Source organism: Rhinatrema bivittatum, chromosome 13 (assembly GCF_901001135.1).
Source record: "Rhinatrema bivittatum chromosome 13, aRhiBiv1.1, whole genome shotgun sequence".
Lineage (NCBI taxonomy): Eukaryota > Metazoa > Chordata > Amphibia > Gymnophiona > Rhinatrematidae > Rhinatrema > Rhinatrema bivittatum.
The window spans coordinates 68,396,965-68,414,686 of NC_042627.1; the positions used below are offsets into that span (position 1 = coordinate 68,396,965).

Consider the following 17,722-nt stretch of genomic DNA (forward strand, 5'->3'; position numbering starts at 1 on the left):
GATGCATTTGGGGAGCTCTCATCAGTGCTTCAGTTCTTCATTGTGTGAGCACCAAAAAGAGCTGAAAGAAAAGAAAAATAAAGGACAACGTTTTGGGAATTTTTTTTTTTTTTTGCTGTCCTTCAAATGTAGTTTTATTTTTTTTCCCAGCAAGTCTTTTCTTTTTCATACAGATCTTAATAGCCGAAGAGAAGAAATAGGCAAGTTCACCAAGATGGCGGGTCTCTGAGGAAAAGGCAAATTGCAGCTTATTCTTAAAAATGGAAAGATGTCTGAAGACGCAGAAGATTAAACTGGCTCGGGCTAGATGTATAATAGTCAAATTATTATACAGCTCAACCTTCTGTTCAGTAAGAAAAGCTCTTTGTTAGCAGTTCGCTAACTGGAACAAGCATAGCTGAGGTGCTTTTGGTTTGGATGCAGGCGTTAGTAAAATTAGCTCAAGCCAGGTTGGTCGTACCGATCTCACAGAGGTCCCCTCCGTAGCTGGGAAGGCATAAGCAATTGAAAGAGTCGATGCCATCAACGCAGGTAGCTCCATTCAGACAGGGGCTTGAGAGGCACTCATCAACGTCTGCAAGAAATCAAGGGTCTGCCGTTAGGACTCCTGGCAGAGAATGGGATGAAACAGGAGAGCTCCTATACCTACTTGTTCTGCAAGAATCCACTACTTGTGTTTTTTCGCAGTTGCTGCTGCTGTTGCTGTTGCTGGTTGTATGTGTGCATCTAAATATAGGAATAGATGTGTGTGCATTGTTAAAGCACTGTCATACTTGACTCCTACCTAAAGCCTCATGATATTCATCCTTGATAGAATGACATTTCTTTGTAAACCTCAAGTTTTTTGGTGTTCTCAGAGGTGCAGTGGCAGTGTTCATCAGCATATATAGAGATTTTGATATTTGTATCTCCATATAGAAAGAGATGAAACCTAGTTGTGTATATGCTAGGATTTTATAAGTCCCTCTTTTTAATGTATTACATACGACAGCCTCAGTAAATGGTGTGGATCTTGTGTCAAGCCTCAAAATATGCATGTGTTATCTCAAACCTAATTATCTAGTTTCTTTTACTGTAATTCTATCAGAGCATTCTTTAGGGGGTTGCTTTAACATTGGCCTTTTATTTATTATAAAAAGCAAAAAAAAAATGTAAAGTGGTTGAACGCATATGAATCCAATACAATTTGGATTATGTAGGTCCTGTTGCCATAGTTACAAGGTACAATAAAACATCGCAAAGTCTAGGCCAGGCAACCACTATCTCTTGCATTTCTGCCTGTGCAATTATTAGATGCCAATGAAAGATCACCTGAAGCATCAGCTCAGTGTAGGGAGATGGTTTGCCAAGCTATGAATGTCTCTTGTTCCTGACTTGCAACACTCAGCTGGTTCTAGTACTAAACTCTCCATCGTCCACTATGCCAGAGAGTAGTGGAGAGAGATCCCCAAAGAACTAGAGATTTGAGAATACACAGTTAACTTGGGTCATATCCAGACTTGATACTGAGCCTTCCAAAGGTGACTGGACATACTATGTCAATAAGAACTCAACTCATGATTAAGTTGGGAAATCTTTTGCTAGGAAATGTGGTCAAGACATCTAGTTTAGCAGGGTTTAAAAGGGGTTGGAACCTGTTCCTGGAAGAAATGTTTTAAAATAATTGTTGGGTAGACCTGGGGAAAGCCAATGCTTATTCCTGAGTATGAGCAAGAAGGAATGGATCTAGTCTCTGGAACGGGACGGGTACTTCCTAGGGATCAGGAATAGCCACTGTCAGAGACAGGATTCTGGGCTCGATCCAACAATGGCACTTCTTATGTTCCTATGGTAACTTATTTTATGCAGTATATTCCCTCTTTTCATACCCATCATAGTCCAAAATGTATGTTGAAAGTTCCATCAACACTGATTTTTAGATTTGTTCCCTGGTTTGGAATTTGTGAGGACAGTGATGTTGATTATTAGAACAACAGAAGAATTAGCTCAAGAAGCTACTCTATGTGAAATTTTAATACCACACAGGGTCGACATGGTGACCAAAGCTCACATGAGACATCTTTGGATAATTCTTGCTTGTCCAATAAAAAGGTATCACAGCCTCTGAATGATCCAGTTTTTCCCCATTTTGCTGATAGATTATGTTGTTTCTGATGGCAATTCCTCCTTTTAATAAGGGCACTTGAATCCTCAATGTGTGTAAATGACAAAAAAAAAAAAAAAGCACCCACGGCTCTTTTATTAAAAGCTTTGCGCTAGTTTTCATTGCTAAATCTAGTGCGTTATTTTGCATTAGAGCAAAGAAGCACAAAACTCTAATAGATGAGCCCCCTTTTATGTCTCTTTTTAAAAATATTTACCAGCTTAGTTCTTTTGAGCTGTTTTGGTCTGTTTGATTTTCAAATGAGTAAAATCCCAGCATGCAATGTGTTTGTCAGCGAGCAACATCAGCAGCAACAAAGTTACACCAAGTCATAGTGGAAACCCCTCTGAACAAGATAAGGTGGGCTCCTCCTTTTCATTTGGCGTCGATTAAGGTCTAAGCAGGCAGCAGCAATGGCTGAGAAGCAGGCAGCGAAAGCAGGGGGACACAGCAAGGGGCTGCGGGAGTTTTATTATTGACGGAAGATTAACAATTTAAGCTTCGGCGATCGGCGGTTTGTTGATGTCTCTTACTCACAAGCCCTGGAGAGAGAAAACAAGGAAAGCGAAACGCACATCAAAGAATGTTGGACCAAGTCAGAAACTAATGGCATAACACTGTTTCAGGGGCAGTGACTGCATTTTTACATCTTTCTCTCTCTAATTTTATAACACGTAATGCTTAGCAGTTTCTTTTCTCATCATGAGTTAATGAATGGCCTAATCCTAGGGCCTTGGTTGAGGTAACCAAGTTTTTCTGCCAGTCTCTCTATCTCAATATGCGACTGATGGAAAGCGTTCATATCATATCTCATAGGCATTATTTACGTATGGTTGCAGTTGTCTTCTGATCAAAACATAACTTTCTTTGCCATATATTTTTATCTTATATATGCATTTCTGCTGAGTTGATCAGTAGTATCAGAGAAGAATTGGTTAACTAATAGATAAAGTTCTGGTCCTGCATAAGGACAAGTTAAAGTAATGTTCTGATAAGGAGACTCTTTCTAGAAAAATGATTGATGTGTAATGTATAGGCCTAGGATAAAGTTGGCAAAATAATTGATTTTCGTTAATGTTTTTGGAATAGACTAACTGACAATTCTTTTAATGGTTTTCCTTGTATTTTTTTTTACAATTCTATAATCTTAAAACTTTACACTGATGTAGTTGCCAACTTTGACAAAGGACAAACAACCTGCATCCTTATCTATTGACAGCCAAGTATCAGTTAAAGCCAATTGTTCTCTGTATTTCACTGAATCCCTTCCAGCAATCCCCAATCTTCTGAAAAAGAGTCTCTGTGAATGACATGAACAAATAGCAAACACAGAACTTCTCTGCAGGAAGCACTCATTTTTACGTAAACCCTTACAACTATTGCTAAGAAAAAAAAAGGATGGTAAGAAAGTTATCCCTTAATCCAGTTCTCTTCATGTGAAGGATTACGCTGACATTCAATTCACATATAAACCTTTGCTCAGTACCTTCCCAATGGTTGCACAGATTATGATCGTTAACCAAAGTTCAATGTGATCTCTTTCCCTCGTCCAGGGTGCCAGGATATCCACAATAAAATATGCATGAAATAAATCTGCATGCACTGAATCTCCAGTGGGTACAAATTATCTCATGTGTAGTCACTGTGGACATCCTGAAAAATCTGACTAGCTTTCTGTGGGGATCGCAAGGGCAGTTTTAGAAAGCATCGTGTCCTTCTCTTGATGGAATCAGTTTTATTGACTTAAAAGAATGTGTAATGGCATGGTCCAGATACAGAAATCCTTTTAAAGCATAGTGTATAGTCTTCCACTAAACTCTGCTTTTTCTAATTCTTTTAAATCCTCAGCTCCGGCCTTCTCCAGGTGAACAGTGGATCTGACATGTGGAAGTAGAAGAGAATCTCAAGTATAGATGGCAAATAGAAAATGAAACACATTTGTAAAAACTTTTCAAGTTAAAAAAAAAAAAAAAAAAGCCCTAGAATGTTAACAATTAACAATTATAATCAAGGCACACGTGGGAATCGCCAACTCTTACTTTTAGGAAACAGCAACAAAAAAAGGGATCTTTCTGTTAACATCTGCTGGGTCATTCCAAGTGATCTGGGTCGATGGACCATTGGTCTGACCCGGCATGGCCCGCCTTATGTATGTTAATGATTCTCCCAGGCGAAGTTGTTTTAAACATATTTATAAGGGGATTGGTCATGGTGCTTTCCCCATCAGAATGACTTACCGATGTCACAACGCTCCCCCGTATATCCTGGCGGGCACAGGCAGGTGACTCTCCTGTCTTTCTCCACGCATGTACCAGCTCCACAAGGGCTCCCACTGCAGGACTCTGTAATTACCAAGAAAAAAAAGCATCCGCCAAATATTCTGCCTCTTTTTTTTTTTTTTTACAAGAACAGTGATCACTGCTTCAGAGTGAGTCCAAAGATCATATTTATAGATCGAGTAAAAAGCCATTACGTCTGTTTGTTTGAACAAGCAGCGCATTTTTGTTCAAGTTTTTAATTTCCTACGACTTCTGGAGAGGAAAATATTCCACAGACCCATGCAAGCCAAATCTTGACCATGAGGGACAGGAGGACATTTCCCCAATCCTTAAACATGCGTCTTTCAAGCACATGTTCCAAATTAGAACATTTTTCTGTGGAATCTTTTCATTTCCAGGATTTTCAGGAAATTAAATCTTGGGCAAAAGATGTACAGTTCCAATGTTTGCCCATTTTTGCTCAGATACAGGTCGACTTTGAAAGCGTTGTTTGGGCAAAAACGCCCCCAAGCATGCGCAGGTGGGTCGCGAGTGAGCCACGTGGATTTTTAAAAAAGCCACAAAATACGCGCGTGTGTACCTGTGTGCGCGTGAGGAATAAGGGGGCAGAGAATGGGGGTCCTGGGGTGGGGCCGAGACTCGTGTGTGGGCCTCCATATTTTAAAACCGAAAACCGCAGCGTGAGTAGGTTAGATGTCGGCGTAACTTTACTGCTGCTCCTGATGAACAGCAAGACTGTAGATATCGGGTTTTAGGGCTTGTAGAACAGGGGAGGGGACCAAGTCAACTGGGAGGCATACAAGAGGGGTCTGAAAGACCTAAATATTAACTGGACAAACTGGTGGACTGATTGGAAAACTGGGAATGTGCCTTGCGCGAGCGTGTATTAAAATCAGCTTACATAAGTGCGTAAAAGCCAACAAAGTGCTTTGAGAGACACACGTGCTAGCTTTGCTCAAGTAACCTCTTAAAATTAGGAGCATACTTATGCGTAGTTGGCGAATTTTACAACATATGTGCACAAGGGCACACAGGAATACAAATTCCAGCGTATCTTTGCTCATGTGCTGATATGCGAGTATATGGGTGAACTCGTTTTAAAATTACCGTCTTATTTTTTACCTGATCCTTAAATTTGTCATAAGAACATAAGAATTACCATGCTGGGTCAGACAAAGGTCCATCGAGCCCAGCATCCTGTCTCGGACAGTGGCCAATCCAGGTCACACATACCTGGCAGGTCCCATAAAGTAGATCTAATTCCCAGGGATAACGATAGCTTTCTATAGTCTACCTGATTACTGACGTGTTATGGACTTTTCCTCCAGGATCTTGTGCCAAACCTCTTTTAAACCCCGCTGTGCTAGTCGTCTTGACCACATCCTCTGGCAACGATTTCACAGCTTGATAGTGTGCGAAATGAAAAAGCACTTTCTATGATGTGTTTTAAATCTGCTGCGTGTTCATGGAGTGTCCATTGTTTTAGTACTACTTGAAAGGATGAATAACCATCCTTTATTTACCCATTCCACCCCACTCATGATTTTATAAATTTCTATCAGCCGTCTCTTTTCCAAGCTGAAGAGCCCTAACCTGTGTAGCCTCTCATCACAGGAGAGGTGTTCCATCCCCTTTATCATTTTTATCGCTCTCCTATGTCTTTCTAGAGATGGGATATCCAGAACTACTCCAAATACTCAAGGTGCGGTCGCACCATGGCTTGACACAGACACGATGTGATGTTTTCTGTTTTGTTCTCCATTCCTTTTTGGATCATGCCTAGCATTCTATTTCCTTTTTTGACTTCCGATGCCCACTAAGCAGATGATTTCAACATATTGCCCCTAAGGACTCAAAGGTCCCAAAACAGAATCCAGCATCGTGTACCTGTATTGGGATTATTTTTCCCTATGTCCATCACTTTGCACTTTTTTCTACATTAAATTTCATTTGTCATTCAACTGCCCCATCCCCTCATCTCACAAGCTCCTTCTGCGGGTCCTCACAATCCTCTGCCGTTTTAACAGCTTTGAAGAATTCTGTGTCATCTGCAGATCTGATCGTTTTAATTTGTCATTCTCTTTTCCAGATCATTTATGAATACGGTACCCCACTAATGACTTTTCTCCATTTGGAAAACATTTGGATTGGCTTTACATTTGAACTGAGAGGTGATAATGGAAAAAAATGTACAAAAGTGTTTGCTGAGAAAATTAAAATGGCAAAAATGTGAGCAAAAAAAAAAAAAAAGTGAAAAAAATACTTTTACGACATTTTTTCACTATGGAATTAGATGCGAAAATGGTAGTATGAAGCAGCATAAATCGGTGAAAATCGCTGTTTTTGTGCTGCACCTTGCTACATGAATCCTCTCTTTGGACTAAAATTTCATAAGCATTTGCGTGCAAGGAACACGATTTTATGCGTGCAAGTGGGCTTCTGAAAATTGCCTGGGTGGGGTTGTACGTGTAAAAGTACGCAGAGAAATGAATCCATTTCATTCTTGTCTGTGTACAGCAAAGGGGCACTCTGGGGTGGAGTTGGGGCTTGCACTTACTCGCTTGCTTTATAAATTTACTCACAGACATCCACACCTGCTAATGAGTGCCGCTGGCTTCCAGGTGCAGACCCGCTAACTTTCAAAGTGCACTCATGCATACAATCCGCTCTTAAAATTCTGTCTAAAGTATGTGTGCATTTTGTACACATGCAAGTTAACCCTCTGTGGAACACTTAAAATTACCCTACTAAGTTTGGTGAATAGAGTTTTCTAGAACTTGCCAGAAAGCTGCAGAATTTAGTGAATTTCTCTGGTTTTTCACTTTTTTCCTATGGACATTCTTCCATTTAGGTCTAGGGTGAATATTTTTGTGTATATTACAATTTAAACAAGATTCACAAAATTATTATCATTCACAAATCCTTAGCAAAAGGTGAACAAAATGTATTTCTAATAAACAACATATTGCTTTAAATACTTCTTAGCACTTTCTTTAAGCAATCAGACTATCAGATGAATTTTTAAAGGCATTACACATGTAAATGTAACATACTATCATAGCAATTTTCAAAAGACATTTATCCACATTAAGTGCACTTAATGCAGGTAAAATCCATTGACAATTCAATTGCATATTGTTAGGATAGCAATTTTCAAAAGCCCAATTACATGAGTAAAGTGTATTTAAATGTGTAAAACACAGTTTTAGGTAGGCAAATGCTTTTGAAAATCAGGCCCGTTTTGTACATAATCTGTCGTTTCCATACAGCAAAGATACTTTTTTTTCCCCCAAGGACATAGAGTAATTTTCATAGGAACTTCTGTGGGTAAAACAGTGCTTTATCCACAGAAATGGTTTATTTGCAAATTACCCTCCTGTATGTGTGTAATTTTATGCGCTATGTTGTCTGATTTTCAAAATAATTTACACGCACAGAATTCATTTGCATCTCATTAACATGGGTCATTAATGCACATTAACGGCCGATGTTAATGCACATTAGTACATCATCTCCATTAAAGTAGCATGAATATCTATGGGAGGTACTGTAGTTTGGCTCACTCTTGTGCCTTATTTAGCAAAACTTTTTCTCACTGTGTCCCCAGGGCAACAATTTTTTATTGAATAAGATCCTTTGTTCCTTATAAGGTAAAAGACATGAGGTTGGGGTGGCCTAGTGTTATAGTAGTTTTGGAAACCTATCTGCAAAATTATGTGGACTATTAGAAGACCGAAAAGAGAGGAAAACAAAGGCCAATGAGTGCAGGGTGATGGTGTGGCTGTATCAAGCGATTTTTTTTTAACAGCCTTGTATTTTGGTGTCAAAATCCTAAAACTTAATCTTGTCACTGTTCTGGATGATGATTACCTTCCTGAAAGTTTTGTGACGGGTCTGTTCTCTGTCTTATAAACTGCTGTCTGTATGGGAAAGGCATAAATAAAAAGGACCCAATTCATTGTACTGTTGCATTAAAACTTGTCACATTTTGTAGATTACCACTTGCTATATGGAAAAATAAAACTTCTTCTAGGTAATCATACATTGATGTATAGCATTAGTAGTTGTTTGAATGTCAATAGCTTTTATAAAGATATTTATACTGTACCTTCTGGGGGAACCTGAGGTGGAACAGTTGTCAAAGTGGGTGGAGTAATATTTAGAGGAATACTCTTTTCAGGCACTTCTCCTAGAGCAGAGGATGTTATTTCTAGTTGAGTTTCTTGGGGTTCACCAGGATATTGTGTTAATTCGATTTCTGAAATTCTGCTATTGATATCAATGTCTGGTAGAGTAGCTTCACCTGAAATCTCTCTGCTAGGTAACCTTGAGGTTCCTGAAATATCAGCACTGACTTCTGTGCTACCTTCAGGTGCTCCAGAAGGTTCTCCACTAATAAATGGGATGCCAGATGGTTCTCCACTGATTTCATGAGCTGCAGACGGTTCACCACTTGTGAAGGTCATGCCTCCCAGTTCCTGTGAAATGCTTGCATGTGTCACAGTTTCTATTAATTCAGAACTTATTAAAGTAACTTCTGGAAGTCCAGATGTCTCTCCACTAATTTCTGATAGCGTTGAAGATTCTCCACTTAAAACAGTGACTCCAGAAGCCTCCCCACTAATCTCTGGAATACCAGAAGACTCTTTGCTGATGTCCAGGATGCCTGATGGTAGCCCACTAATAACTCCAGACAAATCTCCAGATGTTTCTATTTCCCCTGAAGGAAGACCACTGATTTCTAATATTCCAGATGGTCCTTCTCCTGCTTCCTGTGCAATAGATGTCTGTGTATGAACTTCAACCAGGGTAGAATCATAAAGAGAAATAGTAGGAATGCCAGATGAGAGGCCACTAACATCAAAAATTCCAGATGGCAAGCCACTAATATATTCAACCTCTGAAGGTTCACCACTAAATTCAAGTAGTCCACTGGTGAGTCCACTGATGTCAACTGTTCCACTGGGGAGTCCACTTGTTTCTGAAATTCCAGAGATAAAACCATTAGTGTCAATTAGGCCTGAAGGTTGACCACTGATATCGATAAATCCTGACTCTATTCCAGAGATGTCTTCTCCTCCAGAAGGTAAGCCACTAAATTCCACAGATCCCTTGCCCTCTTCTTCTTTAGCAAATGGTGGTGTAACTTCCAGCAAACTGATATTCACAAAGGTGATGTCAGGAGACTCTTCACTATCAAAAATGATGCCAGAAACCAGTCCACTGCTATCTGTTACTCCAGATGTTTCTCCAGTAATATCAGGGATTCCAGAATGCTCTCCACTGAAATCTGTCCCAGATGATTCTCCACTGATGCCAATTATTCCAGAAACATCTCCACTTATATCAATTATCCCTGATGATATTCCACTAATATCACTAGTTCCTGATGGTACCCCACTAAAGTCAATTATCCCAGATGAAACACCACTAATGTCAAATACTCCAGATGGTTCTCCACTGGTGTCAAATAATCCAGATGATTCTCCACTGACAGGAGCTAATCCAGATGGTTCTCCACTCATTTCAAATCCTGAAAGTAGCCCACTCATTTCCACATTACCAGATGCTAATCCAGATGTTTCATCAGCACCACTGATGTCAATTATTCCTTTGCCTTCCAGTTCTTTTGCTGTTGTTGTTGTGATACCTTCTTCCCAGGAAGTATCTATATGTGTTATAATTGGGATGCCAGATGACAGTCCACTAGCATCATCAAGTCCAGATGGCAGGCCACTAACGAACTCAAGTCCAGAAGCTTCTCCACTAATTTCAGTTATTCCAGAAAACAACCCACTAATGTCTGGAGCTCCACTGAATTCTATATCTACAGAAGGGAATTCAGCAGAACCTGAAATTCCGGATACATCCCCTGATATGTCTTTTTCGACAGATGGCTGCCCACTACCTTCGAGAGTACAAGAAGATAACCCACTTATGTCCATTTCAACAGATGGTAATCCACTTTGCACACATTCACTAGATGCCTCTCCAGAAGGAAGACCATCAGCACTATGCTCTCCAGATATTAGGTCCACCCCAGATGGCATTCCACTTTCTTCAGTCCCTGATGACTCTCCACTAATTTGATGAATTCCAGAAAAATCACCACTGATGCCTGGTTCTTCACTTATATCTCCAGATGGTTCCCCACTGACTGATGAGTCTACAGATGATTCCCCAGATGGCAACCCACTGACCATAACAGATGACTCTCCACTTATGACTTCTGGAGATACACTGATAGGTGGGATTATTGAAGGACTCACTGAAAGAAAACAAAAGAAGAAAAAGATCAAAATAATTGTCGCTTTTTTCAATTAGATATAAATGTTTATAGGTATTTGAAAAATTTCAAGATTTAATCATAGTGAAATAAGGGGATGGAAAGTATATTTTATGGACAATAAAGAAAACAAGTTTCTTCATAAATGAATCAATTCAGTGAGATGGTATCAATGCATGGGGGCCTAAGTTCCCCTTCAGCTCCTATACATTGGTCCATATAGTAGAGATGATATAATCTAAGCTCAGGGAGAGCTGCAAACTGATTGTGGACCTTTCACTAGCCTGTAACAGTTTAGTAAATTCATGAAGCGATTTTAGATTGAGTTTCAAGACAAAGGGGAATTTTGGAGAAAGGGCCATCTACACAAGGACAGATGGAAAATAAATGTAACTAGCAAAACAAAAAATAAAAATCTTCCATGTCACAGGGCACAGCAGTTGTTTTTTTCTGAATTCTTGATTACGCTGGTCCTGAGGCAACTCCAACACTTTCTCCACTTGCTCGGCACCCACCTGGTACCATTGACACATCAGTTGGAAGGACAGTGACTTCTGTTAACCATACGTCTGTTTGATTTTCAAGGTCAGTGGTAAGCTCCATTTCCACAGTTGTCTGTTCCCCAGAGGGCACTCCTTCCAAATCTGGACGCACCTGGGTCACCACAAGATCTTCTATCGACTGGGTGCCTTCTACCTCTTCCAGAGATGGCAGACCTAGAACAGTAAGTTAATAAGATCACTTTCTTTTTGAATGTAATGTTACAGGCTACATTAAAGGTTTGACATATAAGTGGAGAACAAAGGTCCTGACTTTTATGGTCTGGGAAACTGATAAGTATGGGGGTGACCTGTATGGCATGGCTGGTGCTACTATAAGCTTGCTGGGCAGACTGGATGGACCATTTTGTCTTTTTCTGCCATCATTTCTCTGTTTCTACGTTTCTATGATATGATGCACTGAGCTCAGTGGTCAAAGAGCCATCCATGTAGATGAATACTTTCCCTTTGAAAAGTTTCCACCGAGCCGCAGACTCTGCACCTGCTTTTTCTATGGGCAGATGTTTGCTGGAAAACAACATGTGCAGATTTGGAAATATAGGGGTTCATTTTCCAAAGCATTTACACATGTAAAATGAGGTTTTACGTGCGTAAATGGGCTTTTTGAAAAGTATCTCGCTAGTTGCATGCGTAAAGGTACGCGTGGAGGCGATTTCGTGTGTGCTTTTATGCCTATTTGAAAGAGGCATTCCTGGAAGTGGAGCTGGAGCAGGGAAACCATTTCTACGTGTACTCAGAGAACCAGTTTACCTGGGAAAATTGCTATTGACGCAGATAAATAGTTTTGAAACCTGTGCTCTTAAAATCTTCCTCCTTTCCATGCACTCAGCTGTCTCTGCTGGCCCGGTTCCTCCCCAGAATGATCCTTCTTGGGTGACTCAGGTAACAATTGCAGAGATGCACCCTCAGCAGTGCCCTTCCTTTGGCCCGTGAGGGCCACTACTGTAGCAGCGGCCATCTTTCCTCCCTTTCCTCCCCAGGTCTGACCAACCCCAGCAGAAGGGGGATTCAGACCTGGATCCCTGCACCTGAGTGATGGGCCATCCCTAACGTTTAACTTTGACCACCCATTGTATCCTTCTAAAAATATTTCTAGCGTTCAAATTCTCTAGATCACTCTCAGAAAGTCAGCAGCTCGGTAATATTAACTCAAACAAAATGAAGTGCTGGAGGGGAGGAATGGAATGTAGACTGGTGCTTCCACCATAAGACAAATGTTGCTGGTGTGGTGGTCACCCAGGAAACATGTACAGCAGCAGGTTTTAGGGAATGCCATGGGGATGGGCAAACTTCCTCCAGCCCAATACGAATGCAAGCTGGGATCCATGAACACTCGGACACTCAGAGGGAACTTCAATCCAATTGAAATTCAACCAAATTGTTTTGTCCTGGAAAATCAAAATTGACTCGGATTGGTTTGGGGTTGTGCGAATATTCAGATTCAGCTACCCTGAGATATTTAAAGATGATGCCAACTTAGATTTCAGGGCAGTCCTGGATTTCTGACCCCCCTCCAGTACTGATATCAAATGGTAGAAGCAGGGTCTACAAATACCACAATGCACTGGGAATATAAACTGAAACATACCAGTTAGGAGTGAAAGGGATCCAGGTAGGTGTACCCAGATGACCTTATTCAAGTATTTTCAGGGGGTCGTTTATGATTTTTGCCATATCAGTGTGGTCTTTGTTTTTCAAACTTAAGTTGTGCCACCACAGCTGACTCCCTGCCACGTTTTGGGGCTGGTTTCATTGAGAGGGCTCCCTCTACCTGTGAGTACCAGCTGACCAGCGACTGTAATTGAGATGAAAGCAAGTGACCGTGACACAGATCCCCACTACAGCACCAAGGGCCCTCTGAGGTGAACCCTGGCACCCGGGGCTGAAATCTGATGCATTCTGAGGAAGCGAGAGATCCGGGGGTGAAACGGTGAACCTGGGACTTGGCTGCAGCCTCTCGATTAGGTGGGCCCTAAAACCAAGAGGGGGTTACGCTGACAAGCTAAAAATTGAAAGGGGGACAGATGCAGGGCAAGCTTAGCTTTTAATAACCTCAAGCTCCCACGTAACACTACACCTTGGAAATGAATGACTGTGGCTCTTTGCCGAAAAATATGTGGTAATTTGTGCAAAACCTCTGTAAGTTGCCGTTGGTGACAGAAACGATTATATCTAACATTACAGATTCTTGTCCTGAAAGAATAGAAAACTCCATTACTAAAGGCAGCTACCATCCATGCCTTGCAGGACAACAGGATGTACTACTGCCAATGGATTCCAGCAAGGTTTAGAGATGATGAAAACAGACCAAAAACACTGCAGTTAAGTCAGGCAACTTCTGCAACATGGACACCCCATGCCTTTAAGCTTCCCTGTGATGTAGCAGTCTGCATATTTGGAGAAATACACATTACAAATAAAATACGGTGCTGGCGTGAGCAGCCCTACCTATGAAACAGAAGGCGCTGTACCGTGACAGCTGGTCAGGGTATCCGGGTTGGTTGGCTTTGACGTAGACCGTTCTCACTCCAGGCTGATCTCCTCCGCAGGCAGGGCCAGGGCTCACGACGGGATGACGGACGCTGCCGTCGGCAAGCCAGCCGGCGTGACATATGTCCAGGCCCGTTCTCCAGGCAGCGTAGAGTTGTCCAGTTGAAGCGAGAGTGGCATTTTGATTCCGACAGTATTCCTGCGCTTCTCGGAAGGTAAACTGATTTAGCTGGCTTGCGAAGAACACCTTGCCTGGAGGAGGGGGGGAAAAAAACCAAACCAACCTAGTATGCATTTTTCCCCTTTCGGTCAGGGCAGTTTCCTCCGGCTGGTTTGCATTTTCAGCTCAATAAGAACCTTTCTTTAGCCAGTGGCGGATTTAGGCTTTTGCTACCCCTAGGCGCTGTTGGTGCGGCCCCTACGGCTCCCTCAGAGGATCAAACAACAGGGAGCAGCAGATTTAAGGCACAGCCCCACAGTTTTCTGCAGAGGAATTAGAAAGCTCCAACATCTCCCACCTTTATATTATTTTATAAAAGTGGTTTTCCAAATTTGCTTGTGCCTGTGGATTTTATTTTGGTTTTATTGCGAGAGGGAAAGGAATCTGAACCATCGGTAAAGGGAGGAGATCTTGGGGATGGGGAGAACAGAAGGAGTGGGTGAGAGATCCAGGAATGGGGAGATGAAAGGGAAGACTGGGGAGGGAAGATTGAGAAAAAGAGAACTGGGGATAGAGAGAAGAGAGAGAAAGGGCTGAGGATGGGAAGGTGTGGAGATGTGGAAGACAGAGGAAGTGGGGAAGAGGAGGGAGCGAGAGGAAGGAGGGAGAATCTAGGATTAGGTGTTGGAGGGGGGATTCCAGGATCTGGGAAATGGAATCCAAGATCAAGAGAGAGAATTGTAGTTGGGGAGAGAGGGGAGAGGAGAAGGAAAATATCCCTACCATGCTTTGGTCTTGCTTCCCCTTGCATCCCCTTTCTATCCTCCCATCTTTTCTGGAATACAAACACACACACACACCTGGTACCAATCTCTTATCTCCCTCTCTCTCTCCCTCTCTCTCACACACACACGCACTGCTTCCTTCCCCATTCCCATCTCTCTCTCATGCACAAACACTCACACACATACAAACACTGCTTCCTTCCCCTTCCCGTCTCTCTCCCACACACATACAAACACTGCTTCCTTCCCCTTCCCGTCTCTCTCCCACACACATACAAACACTGCTTCCTTCCCCTTCCCGTCTCTCTCCCACACACACATACAAACACTGCTTCCTTCCCCTTCCCGTCTCTCTCCCACACACATACAAACACTGCTTCCTTCCCCTTCCCGTCTCTCTCCCACACACACATACAAACACTGCTTCCTTCCCCTTCCCGTCTCTCTCCCACACACACATACAAACACTGCTTCCTTCCCCTTCCCGTCTCTCTCCCACACACATACAAACACTGCTTCCTTCTCCTTCCCGTCTCTCACACACACACATACAAACACTGCTTCCTTCCCCTTCCCGTCTCTCTCATACACACACACAAAAGCACTGCTTCCTTCCCCTTCCCGTCTCTCTCCCACACACACACAAAAGCACTGCTTCCTTCCCCTTCCCATCTCTCTCCCACACACACACAAAAGCACTGCTTCCTTCCCCTTCCCGTCTCTCTCCCACACACACATACAAACACTGCTTCCTTCCCCTTCCCGTCTCTCTCCCACACACACATACAAACACTGCTTCCTTTCCCCTTCCCGTCTCTCTCCCACACACACATACAAACACTGCTTCCTTTCCCCCAATCCCGTCTCTCTCACACACAGCCATTCCCAGCCTCTTTCCTCACCCCTCAATGTTACCCTGATAACTTTAGCTGAGTATATTCAGAGGGAGAATTGTCTCGCTGAATATTTTGCAAACGTTATCCAGGTTAAATCTGTCTGAATACCTTTGGCACTTAGTGGCCTACTGAATGAGGTCCTGAAAAGTAAATACCATGAGAAGACTAGAAAAAGGCTCAGCAGAGCAGTAAAATAAAATGTGCCAAAGGCAGAAAAATCAGTAAAAGAAGACGTCAGAAGCAGGGAAACAAAGAATAGAAAAGTGATATAATTGTCTGAAATTAATTAGTGTTATTCAGTGTTTCACTATTTCTGTCGCTATTTTCCTTTCATTTTGAATATATCACATTTTTATAAATAGCAAAGAAATTGGAACTAATAGGAATAAACCAGAATATCTTTCTCATCCCTATTGGGCGGGATCGGAGCCTTTCCAGGTTATTCCTTATGTGCCTTTTCCGGCCACAGTCGCCAAGCCATGCAAGGAGATGAAGTCAGAAAGGAAGGTCCCCATTCTCGCCCATAGGAAGGCAAGTGCAAGCCTTGTGATGGGGGAAAATCACGTCCAGCCCTGAACCGCAACAAACGAGCCAAACGCAGAGAGAGTGGGAAAGGACCAAGGGCACGGCTAAACGGTTCCAAACTTTGATTCTGGATGCATCCCTTTCAGTGCGATGATTATTCTTAGTTTGTTTGGGTTTTTTTGGACTCTTTCATCCTGCTCCCCTGGGCTTCCAGCTCGATCAGAAGCAGCCTCTGGGCACCCCGAGCCTTCATTCCCATCTAACTGAGCGTTCCCCCCCCCCCCCCCCAACTCATTCTGCTCTGTCATTGCAGCCACGTTCCTTGGTCAAGGGCCGTGGAAGGAGCCTTGAGTGGAAACCGTGAAATCGAACTCCAGGACCCAGGACCGCCACGGAGTCCCTGGGCCGGGTACGTTTTATTGCTCTTAGTAATGCTCAGTGAATCACTTACCCCGCAGGCTCTCAATGTAACAGTAGACGTCAAACTTCTCCGTTGGACTAAGCACCCCATAGCTTCTCACTCCAGGGAATCCATTTCTGTCTCCCTCACAGTTGTCTTGTGGGGTTACAACTGGGTACCTGTGAAAGGAAATAGAAATAGTTCTTGCTTATTTTTTACTTTTATTTGACTTATAATAATAATAAGTTTTTTATTTATATTCTGCCTTTCAAAGCAGATTACATTCAGGTACTGTGGGTATTTCCCTATCCCCAGAGGGCTCACAGTCCAAGGACCCGATTCACCATGGTGGTCAATATTCAAAGCTGACCATGTAAGTAACTTAGCCGGTTAGAGCTTATCCAGCTAAGTTACAATGTATTTTCCGTGGCACAGCAAAGCTACCCGGCTATGATTAGACCTGCTCTATGGCGCGTTTAAAGTTACACGTATACTTATGTGGCTAACGCTGTGTAAGTTATATGGCTAACTCGCTCTGCCCCCAATCTGCCCAGTTATATATATTACGTGCATGTTAGCTGTATAAAGGACTTACGTGGTTAAGCGGCGACTGCTGAGCATGGGCGCATATTCAGCGACCGCTACTGAGCTTCCTAAGTCCCGCTTATCCGGCTAAATAGCGCTGAACGCGCTTTGAATATCGGGCCCTACATGTTTTTCCCATGGACACAGAATGGGAGAAACGCCTTAGTAAATCAGACCCTAAGTTTGTACCCGAGGCTATGGAGGGAGACTTATCACGCGCCTTTCCAATGTTTAGCGCAACAAAATGATGCGTGCAGTCTGACCGTTCATAAACAGGAGCAAAAGCAAAACACGATTTAAAGCAAACAACTAAGCTCAAATCTAGTCTCTTATGAACCTAAAAAAATAAAACAGTAAAGTAATTTAAAAAAACCCAACAATAACACATTCCGACGACAGAGAAAGCCTCTTTACTCTCCTACCGTAGACTGATATTACACAGCTGCAGTGTATGATGCACATCCTTTCACCTTCCTTCACACAGGAAGTGTTTGGGTCCCATGTAGCAATCCTGTGATTCCGTGAGAGACGACACAAAAAACCCGTGCACATACATTTGCTACAGCTGGGCTGCTACAGGTCTACTTACAGCTACCGTGAAGACGGGAGAATC

The 17,722-nt window shown here is 42.4% G+C and overlaps 1 protein-coding gene across 2 annotated transcripts in view; it reads right to left on the reverse strand.

Moving 5' to 3' along the window:
* The window catches only part of ACAN (aggrecan), an 87,400-nt gene that overhangs the window by 17,457 nt on the left and 52,221 nt on the right, over positions 1-17,722 (reverse strand). The window contains exons 9-14 of one of the 2 annotated variants that reach the window (XM_029575076.1): positions 16,576-16,703; positions 13,717-14,010; positions 11,224-11,424; positions 8,531-10,690; positions 4,381-4,485; positions 461-574 (exon numbers count right to left, since the gene is read on the reverse strand). In XM_029575076.1, coding sequence (XP_029430936.1) covers positions 461-574; positions 4,381-4,485; positions 8,531-10,690; positions 11,224-11,424; positions 13,717-14,010; positions 16,576-16,703 — 3,002 coding nt within the window. The remainder of the gene's footprint in view (positions 1-460; positions 575-4,380; positions 4,486-8,530; positions 10,691-11,223; positions 11,425-13,716; positions 14,011-16,575; positions 16,704-17,722) is intronic. The other variant, XM_029575077.1, reaches the window with a different exon arrangement.